At 40.7% G+C, this 24755-nt stretch overlaps 1 protein-coding gene across 5 annotated transcripts in view; it reads right to left on the reverse strand.

The window, feature by feature from the left end:
- Positions 1 to 24755, reverse strand: part of nbeab (neurobeachin b) — a gene marked incomplete at both ends in the record, with an annotated part of 186315 nt that overhangs the window by 69624 nt on the left and 91936 nt on the right. For all 5 annotated transcript variants that reach the window (XM_079166663.1, XM_079166660.1, XM_079166661.1 and 2 more), the window contains 5 exons: positions 2750 to 2874; positions 12244 to 12410; positions 14459 to 14567; positions 16508 to 16572; positions 20795 to 20856. In XM_079166663.1, coding sequence (XP_079022789.1) covers positions 2750 to 2874; positions 12244 to 12410; positions 14459 to 14567; positions 16508 to 16572; positions 20795 to 20856 — 528 coding nt within the window. The remainder of the gene's footprint in view (positions 1 to 2749; positions 2875 to 12243; positions 12411 to 14458; positions 14568 to 16507; positions 16573 to 20794; positions 20857 to 24755) is intronic.

Raw genomic sequence — 24755 nt, forward strand, 5'->3', positions numbered from 1 at the left:
AAAATGACACAGGCCACTCACTCACTGAAATGTTCTTTGTGAAAAAAAATAGAAAACTTTCCTGCTGACTTTCATTTCCCTCAAGCGAGCTTGTAAGACTGACGCTTACTGTGAACACAACAGTTTAAGTCTGCCCTCTTCAAACTCAAGATGGTGGCTGAGCGTATATTGTCATATCCTGCTGTCAAACCAGAAACTGTGTATTTAATTTGGACAACTTACTGGTTCTCCAATAGTCCCAGATTTTAAAGCTTTAATAATGACTCTCAGGGGCCAACTCAAACAACCTCTTTGTTTTTCTACTCTGGTGCATGCAGCCGGCAACCCACTAAAAAGTTCAATAGAATCCCTGTCAAATCTAGGAAACAAAGTCGGGATGTTATGACTAATGGATATCCAACCTCTGAGATTCTGCACCAGGGTTATCTACTAAAGACAGGTCCTATCTTTAATATCATGCTAATTAAAAATGAATATTCATAAAAAAACAACCTGTCATACATTTAAAATAAAACCTGCCAACGACATCTACTGAAGCTCTAAAAAAGAACAAAAGATCCTTCTCACTTAAACTCATAACAAAACCTCCGCTGTGCAACCACATCAAAGCCTGCTGGAAAAAGCCTGAAAGTGCAGCTCACCTCTCAACGAGAGCAAGAGGGCCATCCCACCGCGGGCCATCCCTTGACAAGTTTATACTTTATTCTGCTCATTAAAACTACTGCATGTCAGCAGGACTTCAACAAGTCTTCAGTCAACTACACGGAGGGATTAATGTCAAACAACAGAGACATAACTGATAGCTCAAAAGTATAGTCCCGTGATCTGATGGACTAATATGATATGTATTTGTAGCATTGTCTTGAGGACATCTGTCACATAGGTGACAGAAATAATGCACATGCATACTAATTTGAGCACAGTGTAGGTCAAAAGGAGGGTGGCATCACACCCTCATACCTCAGAAGCTCCACCAGAAATAGTGTGTTTGCATTAGGGCTGGGCAATATTTTGATGTTATATCAATATCTTAATTTGAGACTAGATACCGTTTGGAAAACGGATTTCTGCATAATGTCTTTTCCTAATTTTAAAGGCTGCATTACAGTATAGTGACGTAATTTTACTTATCCGACTGTTCGAGCTGTTTAAAAATCTCATTGTGTAAATATTTTGGCCAATGGTCGACCCTGCATTATTGTTGCAATATCGATATTGAGGTATTTGGTCAAAAATATTGTGAAATTTAATTTCTCCATATTGCGATTTGTTTTGGGCTGTCCCCCACTGCAGAGCATCATTCTGGTGGCATTGAGCCAGGGAGGAGGGACCAACTCAGTATGATGTGTTCAATCGCAATCGAGAAATCCGACTCATTCTGCCTTAAAGTTACAAAAGACTAATAACATAAAATACTCTTTACAACAAGAATAAATAAATAAGCAGCTACAAAAACAGTAGATATCCACAACCGATTACAGAAATGGCTGAAAGATACAAGTTGAAGCCAAACTATATTATGCATACCCGTATTTACTTAACCCTTAGTTATTAGCAAGGTGAGGTGCAGCATACTGAAAATATGGACCAAAAGCTAGGTGGATCATGCTGCAGAACTAGGTGAAGAGTTTTCTATTGATGTTTTTGATACCTTTTTACAGCTGTGCTGGTATTTACAGGTGGGCAATGTCGATGCAAAGCAATTTCTTTGCAAACAACATCGAAGTTCTTCATAACCTATAATATTTCCAAGCGAGTTAAAAGTGCTTAAGTTGTAACATTTGTTACCTTGAGTCCCTCAGCAGTATCAACATGTCACCAAAAGCCAATGAATTAGTGCATGGCTAAAAATAATGGAACCAGCACATAATCTAAAGCAGACGGTGCAATTATTGCATGCGTGTCTCTATATGGACCACCTGCAGCTGAAGCAGCAGCTGGCACGCGTTTATCCACAGTGCTGCCACAAGCTTCATACAGCAGTCATAGCAGAGCTAGCAAAGCAGCAAGATGACATCGTGAACCCAACCAATGGTCAGCTTCAGTAGCTAAACAATGAAACAGCCAGGGGTCAGTGAACCTTGTGGTCATTGTGCATGTGTTGCTGTAAGTCTACAGTCATTTTAAAAGGCTACCCTGACCATAATGCATTGCATTGTTTTGTATTTTCTATAAAGTAAACGAGATGCTTACTCCATTAATTTCAGAATCAATACATTCGCCCCATGTGCCGTTAATACATTTGCTCTGCTATATAATTACAGATGGGAGAGAAGGGCCAATGGTGTTTTATAGTACGAATCTGCTTTCCTTTAAAAAGGTCAGTGTTGCATGACATAAGGCAAAATTTAGATGGTGGGGCAACACTGAAAAAATGTTTGTGTCAATACAAAAAAAGTTTCGGGCAAAGAGAAGAAACAATAAAGCGAGCGATCCAATTTGTTCTTGAGTACGTGTTGTGATGGAAATAAAAAAGTGCAATAAAATGTATGTGTCATGTTCAATTCACAGGACTCATAAATACGTCAGCTATAAAAATAACTCCTAACTTCCACTAAGCAATATGCTACTACACTATATGGACAAGCTTGGGCTGACTTTAATGATTTTTATTTTATGCTTTCAGGCAATGTTGATATTTTATATTTAATACGGGGTGATGATATTATTGAAGGTTAAGCTCCCGAATTCTGATGGCTTTAAAAGAAATACTCATCAATACTAATACTAATCAAAAAAACTAACTCACCATACTCCAGCAGTGACTTGCATGTGACATCTAAGTGGGTGGATCCAAATGGGTTTCTGACAAATCTCCGCCTCCGCCGCAGGTCATCTTCCCAGTAGTCGAGTCGCCAGAAGTCGTGCAGCTGACTATGAGAGAGACAAGAAGACAGGCAGGTTAGATGGAGCACACACCCCTCACTGATGGTCTGATTACAGCAGTCACTTCCTTATCAGGGGGAAACATCTTCAGGAGGAAAATAAGGCCACAGATAGCAGATTTATTAGGACTAGTGGCATGCTCTGCAGAGGTCCAGTAATGTTACCTCTGCTAAAGTCTATAGCATTAGAACAGCAGGGAGCAGCAGCAGCAGCAGCACACATAAATCACAGGCACTTCCATTAACAAATACAGCATCAAATTACAAGTATAAATGGCACAGCTTGCCTCCTTTTTTACAATGTTTTTTAACAAGTCTTGTAAATCAAAGGTAGGAACCTCTACGCAGACAGCGTGGGGTTTAATGATCGGGGTCTTGGGGCGGTTGAGGCATGAGCCTATAAAACAAGCCCCCTCCCTGCATATGTGGAGCCATGATTAAAATAATGTGCTGAAATATTCATTGAAATGATTCCCAGAGCCCTGGAGCAACCCGACTGAAAATTGCATTTTTATTCATTATTAATAACAGCGAATTAGGGTCGTAAAAAAGAGAGAAAAAGAAGAAAACAGTTCCAGCATGTGGTAACCATCTTTGTAAATGATTATTCCAACATTAGTGAGGACCTGGGATAATTTTATTGCTTGCAGCTAATGCAAACCATTAAGCACGTGGCCTAGCATTAGGTTACTAAGTGCTGCTTGTTCCAACTGTGCACTAGCAGGAATTATTGTTTCATGTTTCCTTTAGAGGGAAATGCAGCAAAATAAAAAGTCTAGCTTTAATTTACCCTCGACAGTGAGGCGTAATACGTAAACAATAGTGATGATTCGAATAATTGGTGTGCAGTTGACAGTACGGTAAGATGTGATTACATCAGCCTGGCTTGAGGTTCATTTTCATGCAATTTTCAGCCAAATTTGAAGGAATATGACATCATTCAATTTCATTTTCTTGCACTTCAACAGCCACAGTATGCGAGGATACGACGGCACATTCCAATACCCACACAGTACACAAAGTACATGCTATAGTAGAACAAAAGTCTTTTATCTATTATCTAAAATGTTGCCTTTACCTCTCTATTATAAAAAAGTTAAACACTAAAAGCAGCCACCCAAAGCTCCATATAAAACCTTGGAGCTGGTACTTTAAGAAGAGATGTTTCAGTGTGTGCAGGACACAGTAAGATCTTGGCAGGCAGCCGTCTATTGCATTGTATGGTTTCTGCACCCTTCCCTGCCACAGCATTGAAGCAGTCTAAACAGATTAAAGTGTTACAGGGGATCACATCACAAAATACAGCCTGCTTGCTCCATGAATGTAATATCTACAAAATGTCAGAAATCAAAAGGCTCAGGAGACTTAGCCAGGCTCTGACAGCAACAAGAGCTCAGTCTCAGTTAAGTATCAATCAAAATTGAGTCCATGTGCGCGCGTTGTATGCACAAAGTATCATGAGTCGCTGTATGCAAAGCGAGACTCAACGCCTTGAGCTTGTCCCCTGTCAATCTCCCTCAAAGCTTAACTGAGGAAAAGAGAGATGTCAGTGGGTTGAAAGGAGAAACCCACGTAAATGATATTGTAAATGTGAGATTACACAGTGTGAAAAATGTAAATCCACTCTAGGCAACTGGGCGATTACTCCTGAAGATTATGTCCCCTAATTCTTGCAAATAGACAGCAGATGCCAGTGGGGGATAAATCCACCACTTTGAAGATTTCCTTATAACAGTATTAACTGCATTTGATGCATTTTATTTGGTCTGCTTAAGGACGCTCATTTGAGTACAACTTTGGTCTAAGACATCCATTTGTCTTTAACAGCAATCAAATGCACAACATAAACCCTTTAGTTACAATGACTGATTCAAGAGTTGGATGCCAACATTTTTGATGCTTCTTCCCCTTGATCTGTCCTGTGCAGATGGTTTCAGTTTGAATGTGGTATTCTGTATTTAAATAGGACCTGTGATGTTCTAGACTATGTGGTAAGTGCTTGACCGGATTTGGACTGTGCCAAAGTGCTGTGCTGAAGGAACCTCCTCTCTGAGGGTGGTCCAAAAAGTGCTCAGGAGGATTGCACCCCTGATGGAGATCTATAGCTGGGAGCTACTGAGCTGTCACACAAGGGATTCCTGACGTGGCACCGAGCCACCAAACAGCACATTGTCTTAAAAGCACGATGGGAAATAAGGAATAAGCAAGAAGTTCGGACCTTGGATGATTCGTGATCCCATCAGGGTTCGGCACGCATGTGAACCTCGGATTAATTACACAGTTTAACGTTAACTATCACAGTGTGAAATCAGTCAAATATGCGATCACGACATCGTTTATGCTTTTCTAGTCACCGATCTCTGATAATGTTACATTGTAAACAACTAATCTGTGTTTAAGGACACAAGGAGAACAAAGTTCAGGTCAGTTACATTATGATGCGTTCAGGCTTTGTTCAGTGAAAATGAGTATTTGGCGAAGGTAAATTATTACCTTATCATGATGTGTTCACGTGTAATCTCGTAAAATGTAGTTTTGGTGATTATTTTGAATAAACATAGTTGTTTGAAGGACATTTTTTTACAACAACAACAAGATAGATATTAGAGATGAATTATGTTGACACTAGCTCTAAGAAACTTATAATACATCATTAAAACTACCGATGACAAGATTTGTTTTAATTGATAAAAATACAATCTTTTATTTCCTTATCATTTGAATTGTGTGTTTTAATGAAAAAAAAACAAATTACTGTAACAAAGTAAAAACTAAATATTTAGAGTTTTTGATGGTTTACACTTCAGACTTCAGAGCGGTTGAAATGATGTTTGGGACGGTGGCAAAATAAAAGTCTAGAGCATAGTAGACTAGCTGCTATAATAATAATAATAATAATAATAATAATAATAATAATGATGAAACAACAATATGGGTCATCAATGATCGGCAATTAGTATCAGTGGCAAAAGAAAAACATGATCAGGGATTTTCTTTTGTGCTGACCCGATCTGTGACTCTGACCCGTGACTTTTATGATCCGTTGCACCACTAGACTCAACCATATAATAAAATGGCACACATTCCCACAGCTGCACAACGGTCATTTCGGAATCATTAATAGAAAGCTAGTTGTCTGTATTGTCTGTGAAACAACAACAAATTGTTCATACAATAGCATTCTTTATTAAGCGTGGTCGGCTCGGGACCTCCTTATTTTCCACATCAAATTTGTCTTGCTTCATGACAACCATAAAGAATGGCTGTGAATTGGCCTCCTAGAAACTGCCAAAATGTATTAGTCCCGTCACCCATCAATCACCCAAATGGATTTCAAACCGCATTTTAAAAGCTAATTTTCCAGCACTGATAACCTACAGGAAGCAGGAGCACCATTATTTATGGTTGCTTTCAGACTTGCTAAGTGCAGTAGGATAAATGTGTATGAGGACTATCGTCTATTCTCTTTGCTTTCAAATAGGTATTTAAAGCACACCTTTCCTCAAGGAGCCAGTGTTGAGATTTTTGAGTTGCCAGATCTAACACCCCAGTCTACAGGGAATGTGTTTTGTTTGTAAGAGGAAAGGGAAAGCTGACAGGCATAATTCAAAATAAGATGGGGAGGAAAATAAAAGGATTGATAACAGTTTTATAGGAAACTATGACATCATTCTAGAAGAGAGAGATACTTTTGACAGCTGACAAGAGCTCATATTAGATTAGAGGGTGATATATTCTTTGTGCTGCTGGTACAATAGGGCAGCAGAGACCCTTTTGTTTTCAAACAATAGTATTGTTGTTAGAGTAAAAAGGTAAACTTGAGCCAGTGCAAGGAAAAAACAGTGCTGTTATGAGGTTAAATGTTCTTGTTTGAGGCCTAAATTGTGTGTCAAATCACTAAAGGCTCAGGCCAGTGCTCACTAAGATTCATGCAATTGCATAGTGAAACATAATCCCATTCGATAACAGTTAAATCATTGAAATAAAAGCAATTGCACAGATCTATTGTCAAAAGCAATAACTACCTTCATGTTTTTCAAGTCACTTAAACCAGAATGGCTCAATGCAACATGTACGGGGCTGGATTGCAGACAGATGAGGATCTCATGGTTAAATATTTCCTTTTTCATTCTATTTATCCTCAGAGGAGATTTGTGTGAGGCGGTCAGGAGGAAGGACAGGGACATGCTGATTCAATAAAACGCTATTATATTCCTTTTAAAAGCTTCCATTGGTGACATGAATAGGGGGTAATTATAATAAATACCCATAATCAGTGACAATTCTATTCAAAGGCGCAGTGACTGGTTTCTATCACACACACACTGGGACACTGAACACACGTCAGTTTATAGTGCAACTCTGAGGACAAGTGGTCTTTTCTTTCGTTTTCAGTTGTCCCAACAGGCTCCGACTATGAGTTACAAAGTACGTGAGGAATTTGTTTGAGATGTAAGGGTGTAAAAGTCGTGATGAAAAATGAAATAAGACAAAACAAATATAAATAAAACTTGACCATAAAATAAACAAAAGACATAGTGCATTGCTACTTAACATTTACCTGCCCAAACAGAGAATTATTGAGTTAATTCTGGCACCGTATTGAGTACAGACATGTAAGAAACCAACTCTCATTTGACTAAATCACATTACTTCATGATGCCATTAATATGACAACCAGATATGCGGGTCTGTGATGATACAGAAAACCATCAGGCAGCCAGCAGACACTAAAACCAATGCGAGGAAATTCTAAAAACATTGTCAGTCAACAATTGCATTCTTTCTGGTAAGCCTTTTTACAGCCCATTCCTCAACATACTGCTGCTGGATAAAAAAATAAATAAAAAAAAAGGCACTGTGCATCAAAAAGTTGTGACTGGAAACCATATGGTGATGAGCGTTTCTCAGCCCACTGCTTTCAAAGTAACCTTAAAACCAAGAAAAAAATACACAGTGGTTTCACAGTGACTATATGGCCAGCATCATGATCAGATTACCGCAGAGGGTAAGAAGACTTTCATCGCTTAAATTTCGCCATTTCCTATCATCACTACGCTCAACGATGTTGCAGACGTGTGGATACCAAGCTAAGATTCAAATGCTTCTAGTTATTGGGTATGACTTTCCTTTTGTAGATTGAGATAGAGCACAGACACAGGGAAGAATGGGTATTGGACAAAGACGAAAGGGAAAAAACACAGCAGCAACAAGATTAACTCCAGGTCATCTGGTGTAATGAAGACAGACGTACGCATTCAGACGAAGGATGAGGAGCCCTACTGTACTGTTGGTGAACTCCCATGGATCGCCAGCTTTGTGGATCCCCATCTTTCATCGGAAATGGGGCACAGTCAGACGATGCCCAGTTCAATTTCAACACCCGGTGAAATTGATGATTGTGTGAGTGGGCCTCTTTCCAGAGATAATTAGCACAGTGTGCAAGGTTAAGAGTACCCCACGGGACTAGAGCTTGCTGTAGGTCAAGAACAAATGCAAGCAGAGAGAATATCAGCTTGCAAGAACAAAGGAGCATCATGTGATAAGTAAGATCTAATTAAACGAAGACTAAAAACATTATCACTCGCAAGCTGTTATAAAAGGGGCGTCATTTTATTGACTGAAAAATGAAAGATGTTATGCAGAGGACTGGGTAAGACCAAAAATAGCTTTGGGGGAGTGGGCATCATAGAAACCTCTAAAGTCTGCATGCAGACATATATTCTTACTAATTGTAACAGAATATTAAACATCGATAACAAGAATCTATTTGTTTAAAAAAGTGAAGTAGTTACATATTTTGCGACACTGGATGTCAAAAGGAATAATCTTTTTGAATTATATACATTTTATCATCAGAGTGATTTTTGTTTTTATTATCAGGACCAACCAGAGACCTTGGCCTTTCTCTTCCACCCCAGAGGGTCCATCAGACCTCGAACCCTCTGAGGCTATAAAGGTGCCCCCCTCCTGTGCTAGAGGACTTCTATTAGAATTGATAACCCTTTCAGGCGAGACCAAATACTCTGTGCGCATCGTGAGTAAAAAGGTTCATTCCATCACAAAGTTATTATCCACAGGCAGATTGTTACCATTCATCAAGTGTGAGAGATGAAACTCTCCGTTAGTCAAGGGAAACGGCTGTTTCACTGCCTTGCCACAGATCAATATATGCCGCCATTTTCCTTTCTCTCCTCTGCTACAAAAAAGTAATTATACAGAAGAAATGTTGACAATCAATAGACTAGTCAGGTAAGGTTAAGGTCTGCTGTGGGGGCCAGCGGAGGCTCCTCCGTCACCTGTCACGGATGCTGCTGATGTGAACACGGACGCCCGCATGGGAACAAAGGGAGGTTTGTCTCCATCAGCCCCTTTTACATTTCTGTTAAGGTGGTTGTGTCGAAACAATTAGTAACCGAGGAGTGCTGGAGAATGAATGGTAGACAATGACAAAAGGAAATTGTGACTATTGCAGTTTAAGTTTCACTTGTACGTAGGTGTGCCTGGTTATCTGTGTAAGGCCGCGTCACCTGCACATAAGGTACATGGTGCAAACATCTATAAAGAATACATTGGCCGTACAAGTGTTTTAAAAACATTTGTGATGCAACATTAAAAAGGATGCAAAAAAATGTACTTGTAAAAACTTGGCACATACACCACCTGTCTGTATAATTCTAAAAGTGTATTTAAATCGTTTAATGAGTTACAGATGTTTGACGTGTATGAAACATTGAACAGTTGCTTCTTGATTTACTCTTCAGCAGTGTGAGAGAACTGCAGAATGAGAGCGACTTCAGTGTATCATCACAGTGAGGCAGTCCTACGCTGCAAAAGTGGTGGACGCTATTCTTCAATGAATTCATCAACCTCGCCTTGACATCTACTTTCACTTTAGACGAGCCTGAACTTTATAATCCACTGGCAGGGTTCAGGGGTCAACAGCAGAGGGGACCAGAGGGCATGAAAAATCACTCTCTCCCTGGAAAAAACTCTGACATCCAATTTTCAACTTGATTTATCAGTGTAAAGCTAAAATTGATAGTGTGTCATTACTGGGCAGGGAGCTGTCTTGGAGAGATGTATTAAAGCCTCCTCATTTTGATTTAGCACGGCAGATCAATACAACCCTATACTGTTTCAATTTGAGGAGTATTGATTTTCCCATGCTGAGTCTATACAGCGGGACATTCATCATCAAGCAAGCATATAGTATGATCTAACAGGGCACCATAGGGTCTGATCTGCTTATTCTTCACTCAGATCGCATGACTGCAGAGCAGCTGTTTTCAAGCCTTGCACAGAATATTTCCTTTTCGTCAGCTGTTGTCGTAGGTGCTGCAACGCAGTTTCTTATGCTGTTTGCCACAAAGAGAACGGCTCAAAGACTGAGCTGCCTTCAGAGATGCAGATAATGTGCAGATGTCTGTAATTCAGACAAAAGCAGATTGATTTTACGTGAAGTCAGATGGTTAAATCATATTCTAATGAGCACCGCTCAAAACACAGACAGGTAAACTATGAACATGTACGTTATACTAGTTTCTGCCCCCTGCATTGCTGAGAATAATTGCATTTATAATATATTCTAGACAAAAAATAAATATCTTTTGGCATGTCTCCAGGCAGAACTTAGGAGTAAAAGGCAAAGCAATTTCTGTGCATGATGGCGAAAACAAACATTGATAAGTCTGTCTCTCTCTTTCTCACAAACACACACACACACCCCCACACATACACAGACATAACAGACAGCCACCTCAAAATGCTTGAGGGCTTTATATCTTACAAGAGCAGCATAAATGGGAAAGTTAATGTAGCATTGAATAAGACTAAGCTGCTGAACTGCAACACTGCCTTGAGCTTGTGAGCATATTGCATCATTTTTCTTCACCAGCAGGTTACCATTAAATTTGAATTTGTTGGAAGTTTTGCGGTATCATTTACAATGCACCCACGCTCAATAGCCTTTTGTTTCAATGCAAATGCTATGCCTCTGAGGGGCTCCATAAATATTTGAACATGAGCCCAGAATTCAATGCAATAGATTTTTGTCACTGGTACTGCTGCTATGGTGCAGCCAGTTTTATACTGTAGCCTTCTCAGTCACGGCCAACATATATATATAAAAATATATACGTTTTTTCATTTGACAATATCCATAAAAACTAAACACAATTGTTAGAAAATTCTAAGAAATTAATCACAACCAATTAATAGCATAGAAACGTAAAAACAGAGTGAACAATGACAAAATACAAACATTTGATTTTATGAAGTAAGTAGACATGGTGTGCCACAATGCATAATCTAATGAATCTATGAAAAAAAGAAAAACGAATGCTTATGACAGGAAGTCTTTGAACTTTGCTGCAAGTCAAAAACAAACTATAGCTGTAAAAAATTATTATGCCAGCTAGAATATTATATGGTATAAGATACAGTATGAAATAAACCCAATTTCAGCAACCATGGTTGAACATCTGCATTCTATTTTCAAAATGTAATAATAAAACCAAAGCTACCGTTTCAGCGAAGCGTCTACATTTGTTTTGGCAAATCAGCAGTGGTGGTGGTTTGTGCCTTTCAAGGGCCTTGTCTTGCAGAATGCAGCTTACAGCATAATTAGGTATTCTAATTATTGTTTGGGTCAACATGTTGCTGTCTGACTGCATCTGAATCTGAATCCTGTAATTCAGATATTTTCAACAGACGAGTCTGCAAGCAGCAACTGAAGCTCCCCCATATAGACTTTATGACAATTGATGACATGCTGTTACATCTGTAACAACAGATAAATGTGAAAATTCTCAGCTCTTAGCTCAGTACAAAACAGTATGTCGTAACACGTCTGTTTGTCCATTAGAACTAGCTCTTGATCCTGCTACTCCACTCTGTATCTGTGGGACCATGTGGATGCAGGTGAGAAGTGGGAGGCAGAGCAGGAGAGCCCGCGGTTATTTTAACAGGGCCCATGGGGAAGTCTGCAACTACCACCAGGTGCTGGGCTGTGTTACTGAGAGGGTCAATGAATGCCTGGACAACACTGCAGAAACACCCCAACCCCCTTCTTCCCCCTCTTCTATCCCAGTCTGTCGGAAGACTGGCCAATCAGCTGTCCCCAGGGGATTAAGCCACTCCACACTGTAATTGCGTTTGCTGACCCGATCGCTGACCCTATCGGATCCTGGGAAAATGACATTAACTGGTGGTCCAATCCCATCACTGCAGAGTTTTGTGAAGAGGTAACTTCTGTCCTCTAGGTTGGACCTAAGGTTGAACAGCTATGGTTCACGTTGAAGACTTAGTGGGGCCCACATTGGTCTGAAGGTGAACTTGTACAAGTGTGAGGGCTTACCTCTGGGCCAGAGTCCCCCAGGCACTGTGCTTGTTGGTGAGGATGTTGACGATTTTCTGCTTTAACTGGTTGGCTGTCACATGGTCTCTGTGTTTAGCGGCACTGATCAGGTGGTCACACATCTTCTCTTCTTCTTTTCTGTCAGCAGCATATTGGGCACAGTTGGACTAATTTGAGATTAAAAACAAAGGGGGGGGGAGAGAGAGAGAGAAAAGCATAGTGTGAACCTTGTTGTATATTTATGACTTTCAGTACAGTATCCACTGCCAAAAGTGATGTCTGACATTATACTAATAGCATTTGAGAATGTTTTACTTGAATAAAGCCAGAATAATATATATCCTCTAATGGAGCATTTGTCACACTGAAGAATGTTATGGCTTCATTCAACACACTTGAGTGCATAAAGATATTAGTGGACAGCTGAGAGATATATTTCTGCACCCTTGGAGGAGTGTAGTAAATCATGGCGAGCACATGAAGGCAGTCCATTCCCTAACTGCGGACAGATGAGGCTCCCCGCTATGTAGCCGTGGATGGTGCTATTAGAGGAGAAAGGAAAATACTCTCATAGATCAACAAAGAATATAGTCTGTCAAGGTTAACAAATCTACACTGCCAATATATCTAGGAATATGTTATTGTCCCCTGGTATAGGAATGGTGTCAAATGCCTGCAGTCATTTTCTAGAACAAAATGTCCCAGAAAGACACATTGCCTCCTGTAAGTTGCAAACATAGAAAATAAGAATATTGAAGGTACCATAGTCCAAATAATGTTTGATATCCAAATGTCCGCATTGGTAGGGTTACATTTATCTATTTAAATATGAATTGGCCTCAATATGAAAAATGGCGATATTGGCTTTAAATCAATTTCCAGGAGTCAGTGCAACTCTCTAAGTGTTCCAGGTGGCTAAAAGTAATCTAGAGGAGCACATCTGACCTTATCTTTGCTGCTAAAACAAGATTGTCTCACTATGCCACCCTGGGGGAACCCCTTGCTAATATTCAAAATCTAATTTGCTAACAGAAGCTGGAAGTTAATTGAATTTCCTGCTTCAAATTTGAATTCTGTCAGATATTATACTTCAACATATTCTTCATACGGCGGATAACTCAATCTCCGCTTGTCAACTCACATCACCTAGTGATGCAGTGACAAATATCAAACGTTATTTATCACTTTAAAGCATATGACGCTTTGCCCTGACACCAACTTAATTGTAAAAATGTCTTATCTGCGTCCTGAATCTTCAATCTTGGAGAGTGGGTAATAAAGTAACATCAGGCTTAGATGAAAAGTGTAGGCTGTCTGGCGTTGGCAGACAGAACGGATGGGGCCAGGTACACTTCCCCCTTCTACTGACATTGCATATCTAGCCGTCTCTTCCAGTTTATCTAGCAGGTCAAGGATCCTCAAGAACTGTATATCAAGCAGCTGTTTGAGGATGGCTGCTTTTCCCAGATAAGAAACTCATCACTCCTCATATGTACCCGCTGCTAACAGAGGTGGTGTGTGTGTGTGTGTGTGTGTGTGTGTGTGTGTGTGTGTGTGTGTGTGTGTGTGTGCAGGTTTGTGTGATTGTATGTCTTCTAATGTTCTACAATAACCAAACAAACTATTTTAATACAGCGCAGCGTCTTTATATTTTGCCATCAATCTTTGTGGCATTTATTTGCTTCATGTGCTAATTTGCTGACCAGCGTGCACTGAAAAATGAAAAGGGCCGTGTTTTTCTTTCTCACATTTTCTATAAAGACGAAGATTAGGGAGAAATAAAAGCTAAATACTGATTACTGCAAGAAAATTAATATTCCAACATTGCTTACATCTTGTTAGCTTTTCCTTTCATGTACAAAATATGAGTGGTTTGATGTGGGCAGGCTAAATACAGACTCAGGAGGCTGTCCTGTGAGTTGGTTGGCAAATCATATGAAAATCCTAAATGAATATGATTAATATGATTATATGAATTGTAGGGGTCAGGAGATAATCCTCAGGACACAATTACTGAGCATATACACCTGAAGGAATTTTTTTTAATCATTTAACATAACTTTGAATTACTATTATTTAGAGTTGACAATATATTCTATTTTCACAGAAGATAGTAAAATTTGAATTTGAAGAACCGGTGATCTGCAATACTGCTATTCACTGTTGGTTGTTACCATTTAAGTCCAGATGCAATGAAGGATGGCACGGTTCATACCTCAAACTCTGCGTGTTTGTGGACGTCCTCTGCTCGCTGTCGGTTCAGGATGAACTCGGCCTCGTTGGCGACTCGAACTATGTGGTCCTTCATGGCATGGCAGAGCAACCTTTGATATCACAGGAAAACAGCGTACATTTATACACAAAATATCATTAATAAGGAAATATCCAGTTCTTTATTAGATCAAATCTGTCGTAATGACACCTCTAGGGGAGGAGCAGGGTTAAGGCAAATATAGCTAGTCAGGATTGTGCAACATTCTGCTCGTTGAAAGAGCAGACTAGTAAACAGCATCATTTGTCTGTGTTATATTGCAAGGCTGCAGGTCAGTGACAGTTCCCTCTGTAGCATTAAGGAGGGAATGGAGTGTCATTAGAGCATTGAAGCTTGTCTGGCATACTCCTGATTGACTGAGCATCCCTTCCCACTGACCAGAACATCAACCCAGTGCCTGTATTGCTGACGAGTCAGGCCGTGAACAACTTCTCACATGGCTGACTCTGGAGGCTCCATGGTCTCCACCCACATTCACATTTAAATTCCACTATCCTTAATAATTGAGAACACCCTGGCTACTGTGTGCAGATTACATGCCATTTTACACACCATTAGGCTAGCTTTGTTTTAATTAAAGCAGCCCCTGTTCCTCTCCAGTGCTTGATACAGATTGTAATTTCCCTCCTGTCCCAAATAGAGGCAGTAATCCCGAGGCTGCATTCATCAGCTGCTATTGCCTCTTTAATTGTTGACAAGCACTCATTAATAGACAGACGTTCACCGTTCAAAGACAGAGGCTGACAACGCCACGCTTTGTTTCCAGACCAAGAATAGATGAGAACGCAAGTTGACGAGTGATATTTGGAGACTGAAAAAACCCTTCTGTGTTAATATGTTATAGAAAGGTAACACTAATCAATACAGGTGATCACACTATTTGTTCAGAGGTTGTCACCTAATATCAGCGATCATCCCAGTCAAAACCTCCTGACAGTGTGTTGCTTGTGCTGTAAACAAAAAAAATGAATTGTAAAACTGGTCTTTGGAAGTGTAAAATGTGTTTGTGTATTATTAGATTGTGTCTCACAGGACCCTATATTTTGTCTTTTTCTTAACACTAGTCAGGGTCAACATTGTGATCCCCGCATCATTTGCTTTTGAGACTTTAAGATACTGTCTTAACAGAGCTGTGTGCATCAAAAAACACTGCATGTATTTGTAAATACTGTACCAACAGTAAACCTAAGGCAGTTCTTTCCCAAAGATAGTGACTTACAGCTACAGTCACGCAAGAGAGGGCCAGTAATAATAAAGTAAAGTGATCCCTTTACTTTCAGACAGTTCAGGGCATTTTCAGTATGTTGGAAAGTGGCTTTGCTTTCAAACAGCTGCAACATGAATCAGAGGAACAGCACACAACTACTTGATGTATCTGTTGTCACACATCCAGCCGAAACAACGTCTTTGTCGGCCACGCCTTGTAAGGCAAACAGATTTACCAGACTCTCGCTACCTCTAGATCTGTCTAGTTAGGCAGAGCAGGTGTGCAGAGACTTGAGTAACACTGCGAAATTATGTATCCATCAGCAGCACCCTGGACAGCGCCGTGTGGCCCAACTGACTGAAGCTCTTTGTTCCAGGGCCAGCAGGGGACTCAGAGAAGCATGGCTGGGCTGCAGCAAGAGGCCGGGCATAGAGAAGGTCTGGCCAGATGGGTCAGCAGATGGGCAAGGAGGCTGAGCCGCCCCTGATCTGCTCTGTGGAAAACCCCGAGTCTGGCCACACCCAGAGACGAGAGGAAGAGGAGGGGGGACAGAAAGAGAAACGCAGACACTGGGATGTACAGTATGACACGCACACAGAGATATAAGAAGGCAGACGATAGGAGAGGGTGATCGCTCTTTAGTGTTGATATTCTTACTTCATCCAGTCGCCACAATCTTATTTACCGTTAACCCCTACTGAGCAGTCACCAAGAGGTTTAGAAGAACATACTGATAACAGAAGGATAAACTGACTTCATGTATTAAAGTGAATGGACACATTTACCTTCCTTCGTTGATTAGCTCAATGAAAGCCAGGCCAGCATTCTTCTGAATGGAGTTCTGCCATTCCTGAAATGAAACAGTTTGTGATCCGTTACTTACAGAAGATCTCCATTTGTTTGTGTAGTTTTTGGGCTGTAAATGGTTTATTAAAAGTTCTAAAGAGAAAGACAATATAAATACATCCTTATAATCAAAATAAGATATGGGTTAAGAAAAAAACCATGTCAGTATAGCAAGGTTTACCTAAAAAGTTAGTAAAGCTAAAAGAATACTTTCTCAAACAGCTTTAGTTAAAACGAAGTAAAACACAGTAAAAATAACACCGTTTTGATCCTGCAAAAAGATCTCTCAGAAATGCATGACAAGAATCACATTTCACCATCCAAATTGCATATTGCACCTGTAATCTAGATTACATGTCATAGTTTGTAATTCAAGTGGGTAAACAAAGCAGTGAGTTCATCTACCCTTAGACAAAAGGATTGTGGCTAAAAAAGCTAAATTCCTGCAAGGCCAGTGAGACCACCCTTTCTTCCTATGTGAAAAGAACTGTACACACAGGAGAGATGTAATTGTGGGATGAAACTGTATCCTCTCACTTAAATACAGCCATTTCCTCTGTCCCTTACAGTGACAGATTACTGAGCAGGCTCACTGAGCCCTGCAGTGTGCGCCTGGAAGGGATCCGAGCCCTGGGCCAGAGTGCTAGCACTTGCTGTCTCACAACATGCTCTGGAAATGATTAAAAAACAGTTTGAGAGCGTGCCTTTCACTGTGGGAAATCCAGCTCTCCTGTACCCTCACTGAGGTGCAAATGGAAGAGAAAACAGAGAAGGCCACAGTTCAAAAGAGGAAGAAAAACAGAGGAAAATGAAGGAAAAAAGGTTTTCAGTCCTGAGGGCTACTAATGTATATGGAACTCTCAACTATTCACATTTATAAGGAGCCTTTGAACTAGACTATCCATTTCAAATTTGCCGACAACAATGTTATTTATATATATATATATATATATATATATATATATATATATACATACATATACACACACACACACACACACACACACACACACACACACACACACAACGGAAAGACTATATAGGCGGTTTTACTCTGTAGTTGTAGAAACAGTGATACACTGCCTTTTCTATGTCAATATCTGGTCAAGGTAAACAGCATTTGTTGTGTACAGTACCAGAATAACTGACATTGACATTATTATGTATGGGCATGTGTTTTTGTACACAGTTGTCGTGCCTGACACATACAGGTTCACGCAAGAGTACACAGTCTGACCCTACAATGCGTTAAGTCAGGGAGATGGTGCTGACAAACTGCTGAGCATCTGGTATCCAAATGTTCCCCATGACCCCCTTCCTCTGCTACAGTATCTGCCTGGAATAAGCTGTTTTTGATTTGGACAGGGATCATGTACAGCCAGTAGTCTGAGGCTCCACTTGCACCACGCTCACGTGACAAAAATAAATACAGAAATCAAGGCAGATGTGACACTGGGGCGTTGCCAGGAAAATGGCAGTAGGTCAGTGGAGGTATAGCATGAACTAGTCAAATTTGGTATCTTGTGTGAGCTATGCTTGTTGACAGCTGAGAAAGCACTTCAGAGGCTGTCTTTTTTTTACTGGAGAACAGAGCTCCCAGAGGAGGCTGCCTTTGATTGCATGAGATTCCTCTGCTGCCCATTTGAAGGGAATTAGACATGACATGCAACTCTTAAAAAAAAAAGAGAGATGTGGTCCTTGATGTAAATGCAGACCACGACCAGAATACAACACCTCTGGCTGACTGTGGGAAGTTTGTTAAGTAGCTTTTTTTATTATTATTTAATTTGAATGTGCATCAATTACGTTTTGGGCCTTTTAAGGGCAGAAGAGGTCAACAATAAACTGAAAAACAGCCTAACAGTTACCTACTTTGCAACATTTGCATTGGTCATGTTTCAGGTGAGCTTACAAATGAAAGTCCAATAGTTACTAGAATAGTCACTAAATGTTTACTGCTGAGGAAAAGGATCTTGCTAACACTGTATTTGGCATTGGACAGGTTGTATACAATTTGTTTGCCTGAGCTTTCTCTCTTTGCCTGCGACTGCTGGAAACAATTTTAATGAGAGCGATGAAACTACAGAGTACATCGTAGAACTTTTGTGTGTAAAACAAAACAATTTGCTAGAAGCTGCTAAAAAGCAACATGCAACACTTAGAAATGATGATGCTGTAGGTTCCACTTGGAACAACGTTCCAATTCTTCCATCTATCTTCAATAAAACCACCACCTTTATGTCGGAACTAAACTCCCACAACTCCCAACCCACAGAACAGTTTTCTGGCCTTGAGAAGATTTCCTCTTCTCCCACTTTCATCTTCCTGAAATTCAACAGGGCACTAAGTATTTGTGGTGTTTCAATCCGCCCTGTCAGTGTGCAGGAGCGTTTGCTTTTATCTGCTCTGCTTTGCTCCGTTATACTCTCCACATCTGGAGGCCTTCCATCACTAAATCTCCGAGGCTCCACTCTAGATCCCCCCTGTATGTTTAAGCTGTTACAAGAAACAGAGCTGCTTGACCTTTTCCATTCAGCTGCCCAGGCTGAGGAGAGACACACAGTGTCTGCAACCGTGGCAAGCCACACGATGATTGCTGTGATTAGTATGCATAAATAAGAAAAGGCAGATCATTAGCACTAATTCATTCATAAAACTGACAAGTCACAAAACAGAGAGGGAGTAAAGGTCAGCTAAGTGCCCTCCTGGCTGTCTTAAAACATAAATGTTGAAATATGTGAGGGATACGTTGAAGTTGGCATTTTTTAATGATGTTAGCCACAGCTCATCCTGCATCTGAGAAGACTTGTTGGGCTTTTTGAAAGAACTTGAGATACAGTATGCAACACCAAAGACATTATTTAGGAGTATATGACAATGCAATTATCAGTCAGAGCAAACATATCTGCTGGTGATAAAGCAGCTCTGCATACATATCAGCTTTGTCACCTGGAAGAAGTAATATAGAGGACAATCATTACAGAGTGATTTTAAACTCATATTAGCTGGCAACACAACTGGATTCATTACTGATCGAGCAGCATTATGATACAAAGCAATGGCTCATCTTTATTTGAAAGGTTGGAGAAGGACACCAAGCTATACGGTCCAGTTTCAAGCCCTCGCTGTCTGATCGATATCTCAGCCTGGATTTTATCCCTCGAGCCCTTAATGGCAGGAACCTCTGGAGCCGCAGTAATGCTATCTGTGTAAAGGGGGGGTGGACTCAGACCCTTAACAGCATGCTGACGCTCTCATCTGTAATAAATCCTAGAGCTGGAAAAAGCAACTTCCCACAGATACTCCACAGACAGAAAAGCAGTGCAAAAAGGAGCCCGTCAAAAACCTTCAAAAGAGCAACAATAACTCAATGCTGGCTGCCCTATTTATGTACGTTCTTTGGAGGAAAGGCCCTGAATAATGGCCTCCATATAACAGAGGCTGAGCTCCCTGCTGAAGAGGGCTTTGGACTGCGGATACCACGGAGCGCACATAGTGGCAATCCACCTCCTCAAGGCTCTGGCCCTGCAGTCTGGATCCACAAAGAGGCACCGAGTAATGGCTTCCTTATGGGCTCCCGACGCAAGACTGATGGGCTGACAGAAGGTATGTTAAATATCTCCTGTTCTAACTGCTACATCGGGGCTTTGACCTTCTCTAAAACAAGGGCTTAACAAGAGATTCAGAGGGTCAGCTCGGAGGTGATCAGTCACTAGCAGCGTTGCACGAGGTGGGACTCATTCTTTGAAGGAGGGCTCTGGATTAAAGCTCTGGGGTGTGGTGAGAAAGTCCCTGGATTCTCAGAGAGCTGTTAGTGTCTGTATGTCGTCATCGGTGTGGACAATTTGCTTATGGAACATTTTACAAAAAAAAACAATATGTTGAACAACTTGTTTCGACAGTGCCCTTAGCATTTAACCAAGCATTAGCCATACAGTTATACATTAAAGTATTGGCAGTTTGACAGGATAAAGACAACCTTTTTTTTGTGTTTAGAATATAGCTTTTAAAAAATTGGAAGGTGTATGAAATAATATACATGGTTAATACTATTGAACATGTCCAATTTAAAACAAATCTCAAGCAGATATCCACATAGTGTTGACAGAAATGTTATCTAGAGAGGCGTAGCAGATGAAGGTATATTACACGAGGAAAAGAAGAGAAGAGAGGAAAAAGAGAGGCTGAGAAAGAGGATTGTGAAGAGGAGAAAGAAAAAAAGTCACCTGAGAACAAAGCAGCATGACGAGCTCCACTACCGAAGTGCTTGACTTCATACACACTAGACCTGTAGAGGCAAAACAGATGAACAGAATTATATATTAACTATAAAGGTAGTATTTAACACAGAATAGCTGTAGGTACAATCAGTCCATAATCGGTCGTGTCGCAGTACAAGATAATCATTTAAGAATAAATAATCACATTTCAATTTCTGACATAGTTTAGAGCTTGGATGAAGCTATATTGTTTTTGGCATAAGGTCAATTTCAGGCAGTGAAAAAAATTATTTATAAACCCCTAAATTGTGCTTCCAAGTTGCCCTTCAAAAAACTGTAAAAAAAAATAATTTGCATGCCTACAAATGAACACGTTTATGTTCCCCTTCCACACACACACACACACACACACACACACACACACACACACACACACCTACCTTCACACATGCACACACATTTACGGAAGTGAACACAGACAGTCACAGCTTCTCTCCTCATCTCCATTCTGTAGACAGTGAGCCGCAGAAGCAGACAACTCTCTAATGAAACAAGGGCAGGTGTGAAAAGCTCATTTGCAGAAACAATGGCTGCAACTGGTCTCGTATTCTGCACCTCGAACTCCCTCTGTTGCACTTGGCGAGCACCATTAAAAGGTGCAGTCATTAAGTAAAGGAAAGAATGCAACTCTCCAGGACTCATTAAAAGCTGGCAGGAGTTTAACTCTGTGCCACACAGCAGCCATTGTTCCATGGGTGACGAGGTGTCGATAAGAGAGGAGAATTGAATATTCTTAATCTAAGATTTCAGTTAACGTTGTTGCACAAGTTGTGCATTGTACAGGACAACATACACATAAATCCTAATAGTAGTGGCACTATTGGTTGTACTCGCAATGATTCTCAGGGAGTGACACAATAGTATGCAGCATATATCTGACCACCTTTTAGAGGGGGAAACAGACCTTAACTTAGGTTTACTTTGTAACATCTGCCTTGGGACTACAGATGAAAAATAGCCTCTTGGCTAACTCTGGCGCATTTACAGCAATGTTTTTATTAATGTGTCCCTTATCAAATAAACCAATAAATAAATAACAGTATTTGCACGATTCTGTAACTGCACAGGCACTATATCGAGACTAATACTCGACAGCAACAAAATATATAAGCTAATATTATAGCGTGATATTAACATTGAATTGACTCGGTTTTGCTTGTGTAAGTGCTGTGCAATGTAACAAAGAATGCTAAATATTCAGAACTCTGGACTGACGGATCTCTTGGTCGCTGATTCCACCCCCGCCTCTATTCATGAGCGAAGAGTGTCCGAGGGAGCGTATTGCAAATACTCTGAGAGGAAGTGACCCTTTTCTTGTACACAGAGTGCCACTGCTGACCTCTTGTTATAGCAGTGACATGCTGAGCCATAAGTCAGTTCAGTCTGACACAGGAGTCAGGTGGCCAACTGACCCTGGCCTTGTGCTGGTAGACAAACTAAATGCATTCTATTTAAACACGGCCTGCCAGTCCTTTCCTGTAAACAGGGCAGGGTTAAGGCACGGGTGACTGTGGCATTGTGGGGCAATGCGCCGGCAGGCTGGGCCACTCTGGGGACAGCAAGAAGCAGGCAGCAGGCATCACAACAGCAGCAGTGTTCACACACAGGACTTAGCCACCAACTCCAAGTGCAAAGCTCAGGGTGCACTCAACATAATTGCCGCAGTGACCACGTCTGCAGGGGGGTTGAAGGAATAGGGTGAGGCGAAGGGGCACACGGGGCACCGGGGGGCTTGACCTCGGGCAATCTAAGGAGTGATGGATGACTGGTAATTACTGGTAAATGGAGCGCCTTTGCACTACAGCACAGTATTTCAACTGTGAGCCTGGGAATGGCCAGGAAAAAAAGCGGGAGGGACAGCTCCACCATTTGGACAAACACACTGCAACTGGGCCTGACCTGAGTGTCTCGTTGCAATTTTAAGATTTACAGTACATGCGGTGAATCTGCGGGTTTGTTTTGTCAGATAAACCTGCTCTAATTCATGTCAGGCAAAGGGTGCACTTTTCACAAACCCAGACAGGGTTAAACACGTCTGGTGAGGAGCACTGAGGCCCGAGCTGTCTATCCGCGACCTTGTTTGTGGGGTTACACTCTCAGCTCAGCTCTGGTTTGTCAGCTTGGTCAGTCTGCTGACAGACTTTGAGCGAAAGGGTAACAGACATATTCACACTTGTCAAGGCTATGCTACCTGATTTTGCATTCCTTTCCCCTGAGTTTGAGTGAGTAGCCTTAGCCACATGTGCATGGCTTACCCACATGGCGATCTACATATGAATATATGGATGATATATGCATGATGTATGGAGGAAAAAGTACATGTGGCTGTTTGTGGAACTTTAGTTGCTGGAATGGAAACATAAAAAAAAAGAAAGTCATTCTTTAAATGCCCTTTGAATGTCTGCAGCTGACAACTTAATTCATCACTTCACCAATCATTTCTACAAGGATTGGGCAGTATAGTATGGAATATTATACAGTAATGGCATCAAATTATTAAGACCAAGCTCATAAGCCTCCCTAAATTGATTACTTTCAAAGCTGAAATTAAATACCAGTAATACATTCTGATAAAAATAAGTTCTAGCTGCTTAATAACAAAAATAAGCTAAGAAAAACAGCATATCATAGTTTCTATATTATGTTACGCAAAACACAATAACACTGGCAACAAATACTATTGTTCAATAATATCTATCAATAATAATAAATGTACTATTTAAAAGTAGCTGGCAGTGTAAACAGTGAAAACATACAAGTAAACTATGCTCTGGAAAGTGGACACGTGTCAGACAACTTCTTTCTGAATCCAGCGTTCAGAAAGTTATGGGATGCATTCTTTCAGCCTGCTGTCATTCTCTGCATGGACTTCTGAAACTAATGTCGGTTTTGCTTACACTTAAAAGAAAAGACTTATGTAGTGAGAAACCACAGAGATATCATTTCACTTTGTGCAAACTGCAAGTCAACAGACTGAAGGCCACACACATGAATTTCGCACCGTGCACGCACAGACAAATGTCTGCACACACAATCACACGCAAGTGTGGTTGTGTGTGTGCGTGTGGTGGCAGCGTGTCCTTGCATATGCAAGCCAAAACAAGTATTGGGAATGGAGTGGCAGAGCACACACATGCAGGCAGACAGTCCCTGAGGTTAGGCACAAGTAGCACTGTGAAAGACTGCCAACCTGGGGCCTGAGGAAAGCACTGGGAGCCTTCACACAACCACCAGGAAATACGACTGGAGTGGAGTGCAGCCGAAGGATCACACACTTCTGTGCAAACACTGTGCACAACCAAGCCAGTCAGACCAGCACTTTAAATATATGCAATGTGACGGCTCTAACGCTTTTTAAAATAAAATCACGAGGCTTCAATGGTAAAGACATTAATCTTGAAGGCCGTCTTATTGTGACAGAGATTACCAACTTGTGCTGAAACATCCATGATTCCAGGTTTCTTTGCAAGCTGCATTACTTTAACATAAACAAACCATTTACTGCATTGTCTCTTTGACATTACTTAACATTTAACACGGTCTCTGTAAGAATCTATACTTTATTTGACTTTCCATGTAATTGGATTTGGGTTAGACTGTGCAGAAAATCAGTCATTTCATTTCAATGTAAAGACATTTAAAGATTTCAAAATGTCCTACAATCACAAAACATCCAACAAACATCACTTCCCAAATGTTTATTCTGAAATGAAAAACTAATAAGTTGACCAAAAAAAGACAAAAATCCAGCAAGTAGCAGGGTGACCTAAGATGCTAAAAATATCACTGGCACGAGGCAAAGGCCACCAATTATTTCAACATGACATCTGTTGTGACTGTGAAACACTGATGTTTAAAAATACTACATCTCGGAATAATCCTCAATATGTGGAGAGGATCATGAGGA

The sequence above is a fragment of the Pholis gunnellus genome (genome assembly GCF_910591455.1).
Source record: "Pholis gunnellus genome assembly, chromosome: 9".
In the NCBI taxonomy this organism is placed as follows: Eukaryota; Metazoa; Chordata; class Actinopteri; order Perciformes; family Pholidae; genus Pholis; species Pholis gunnellus.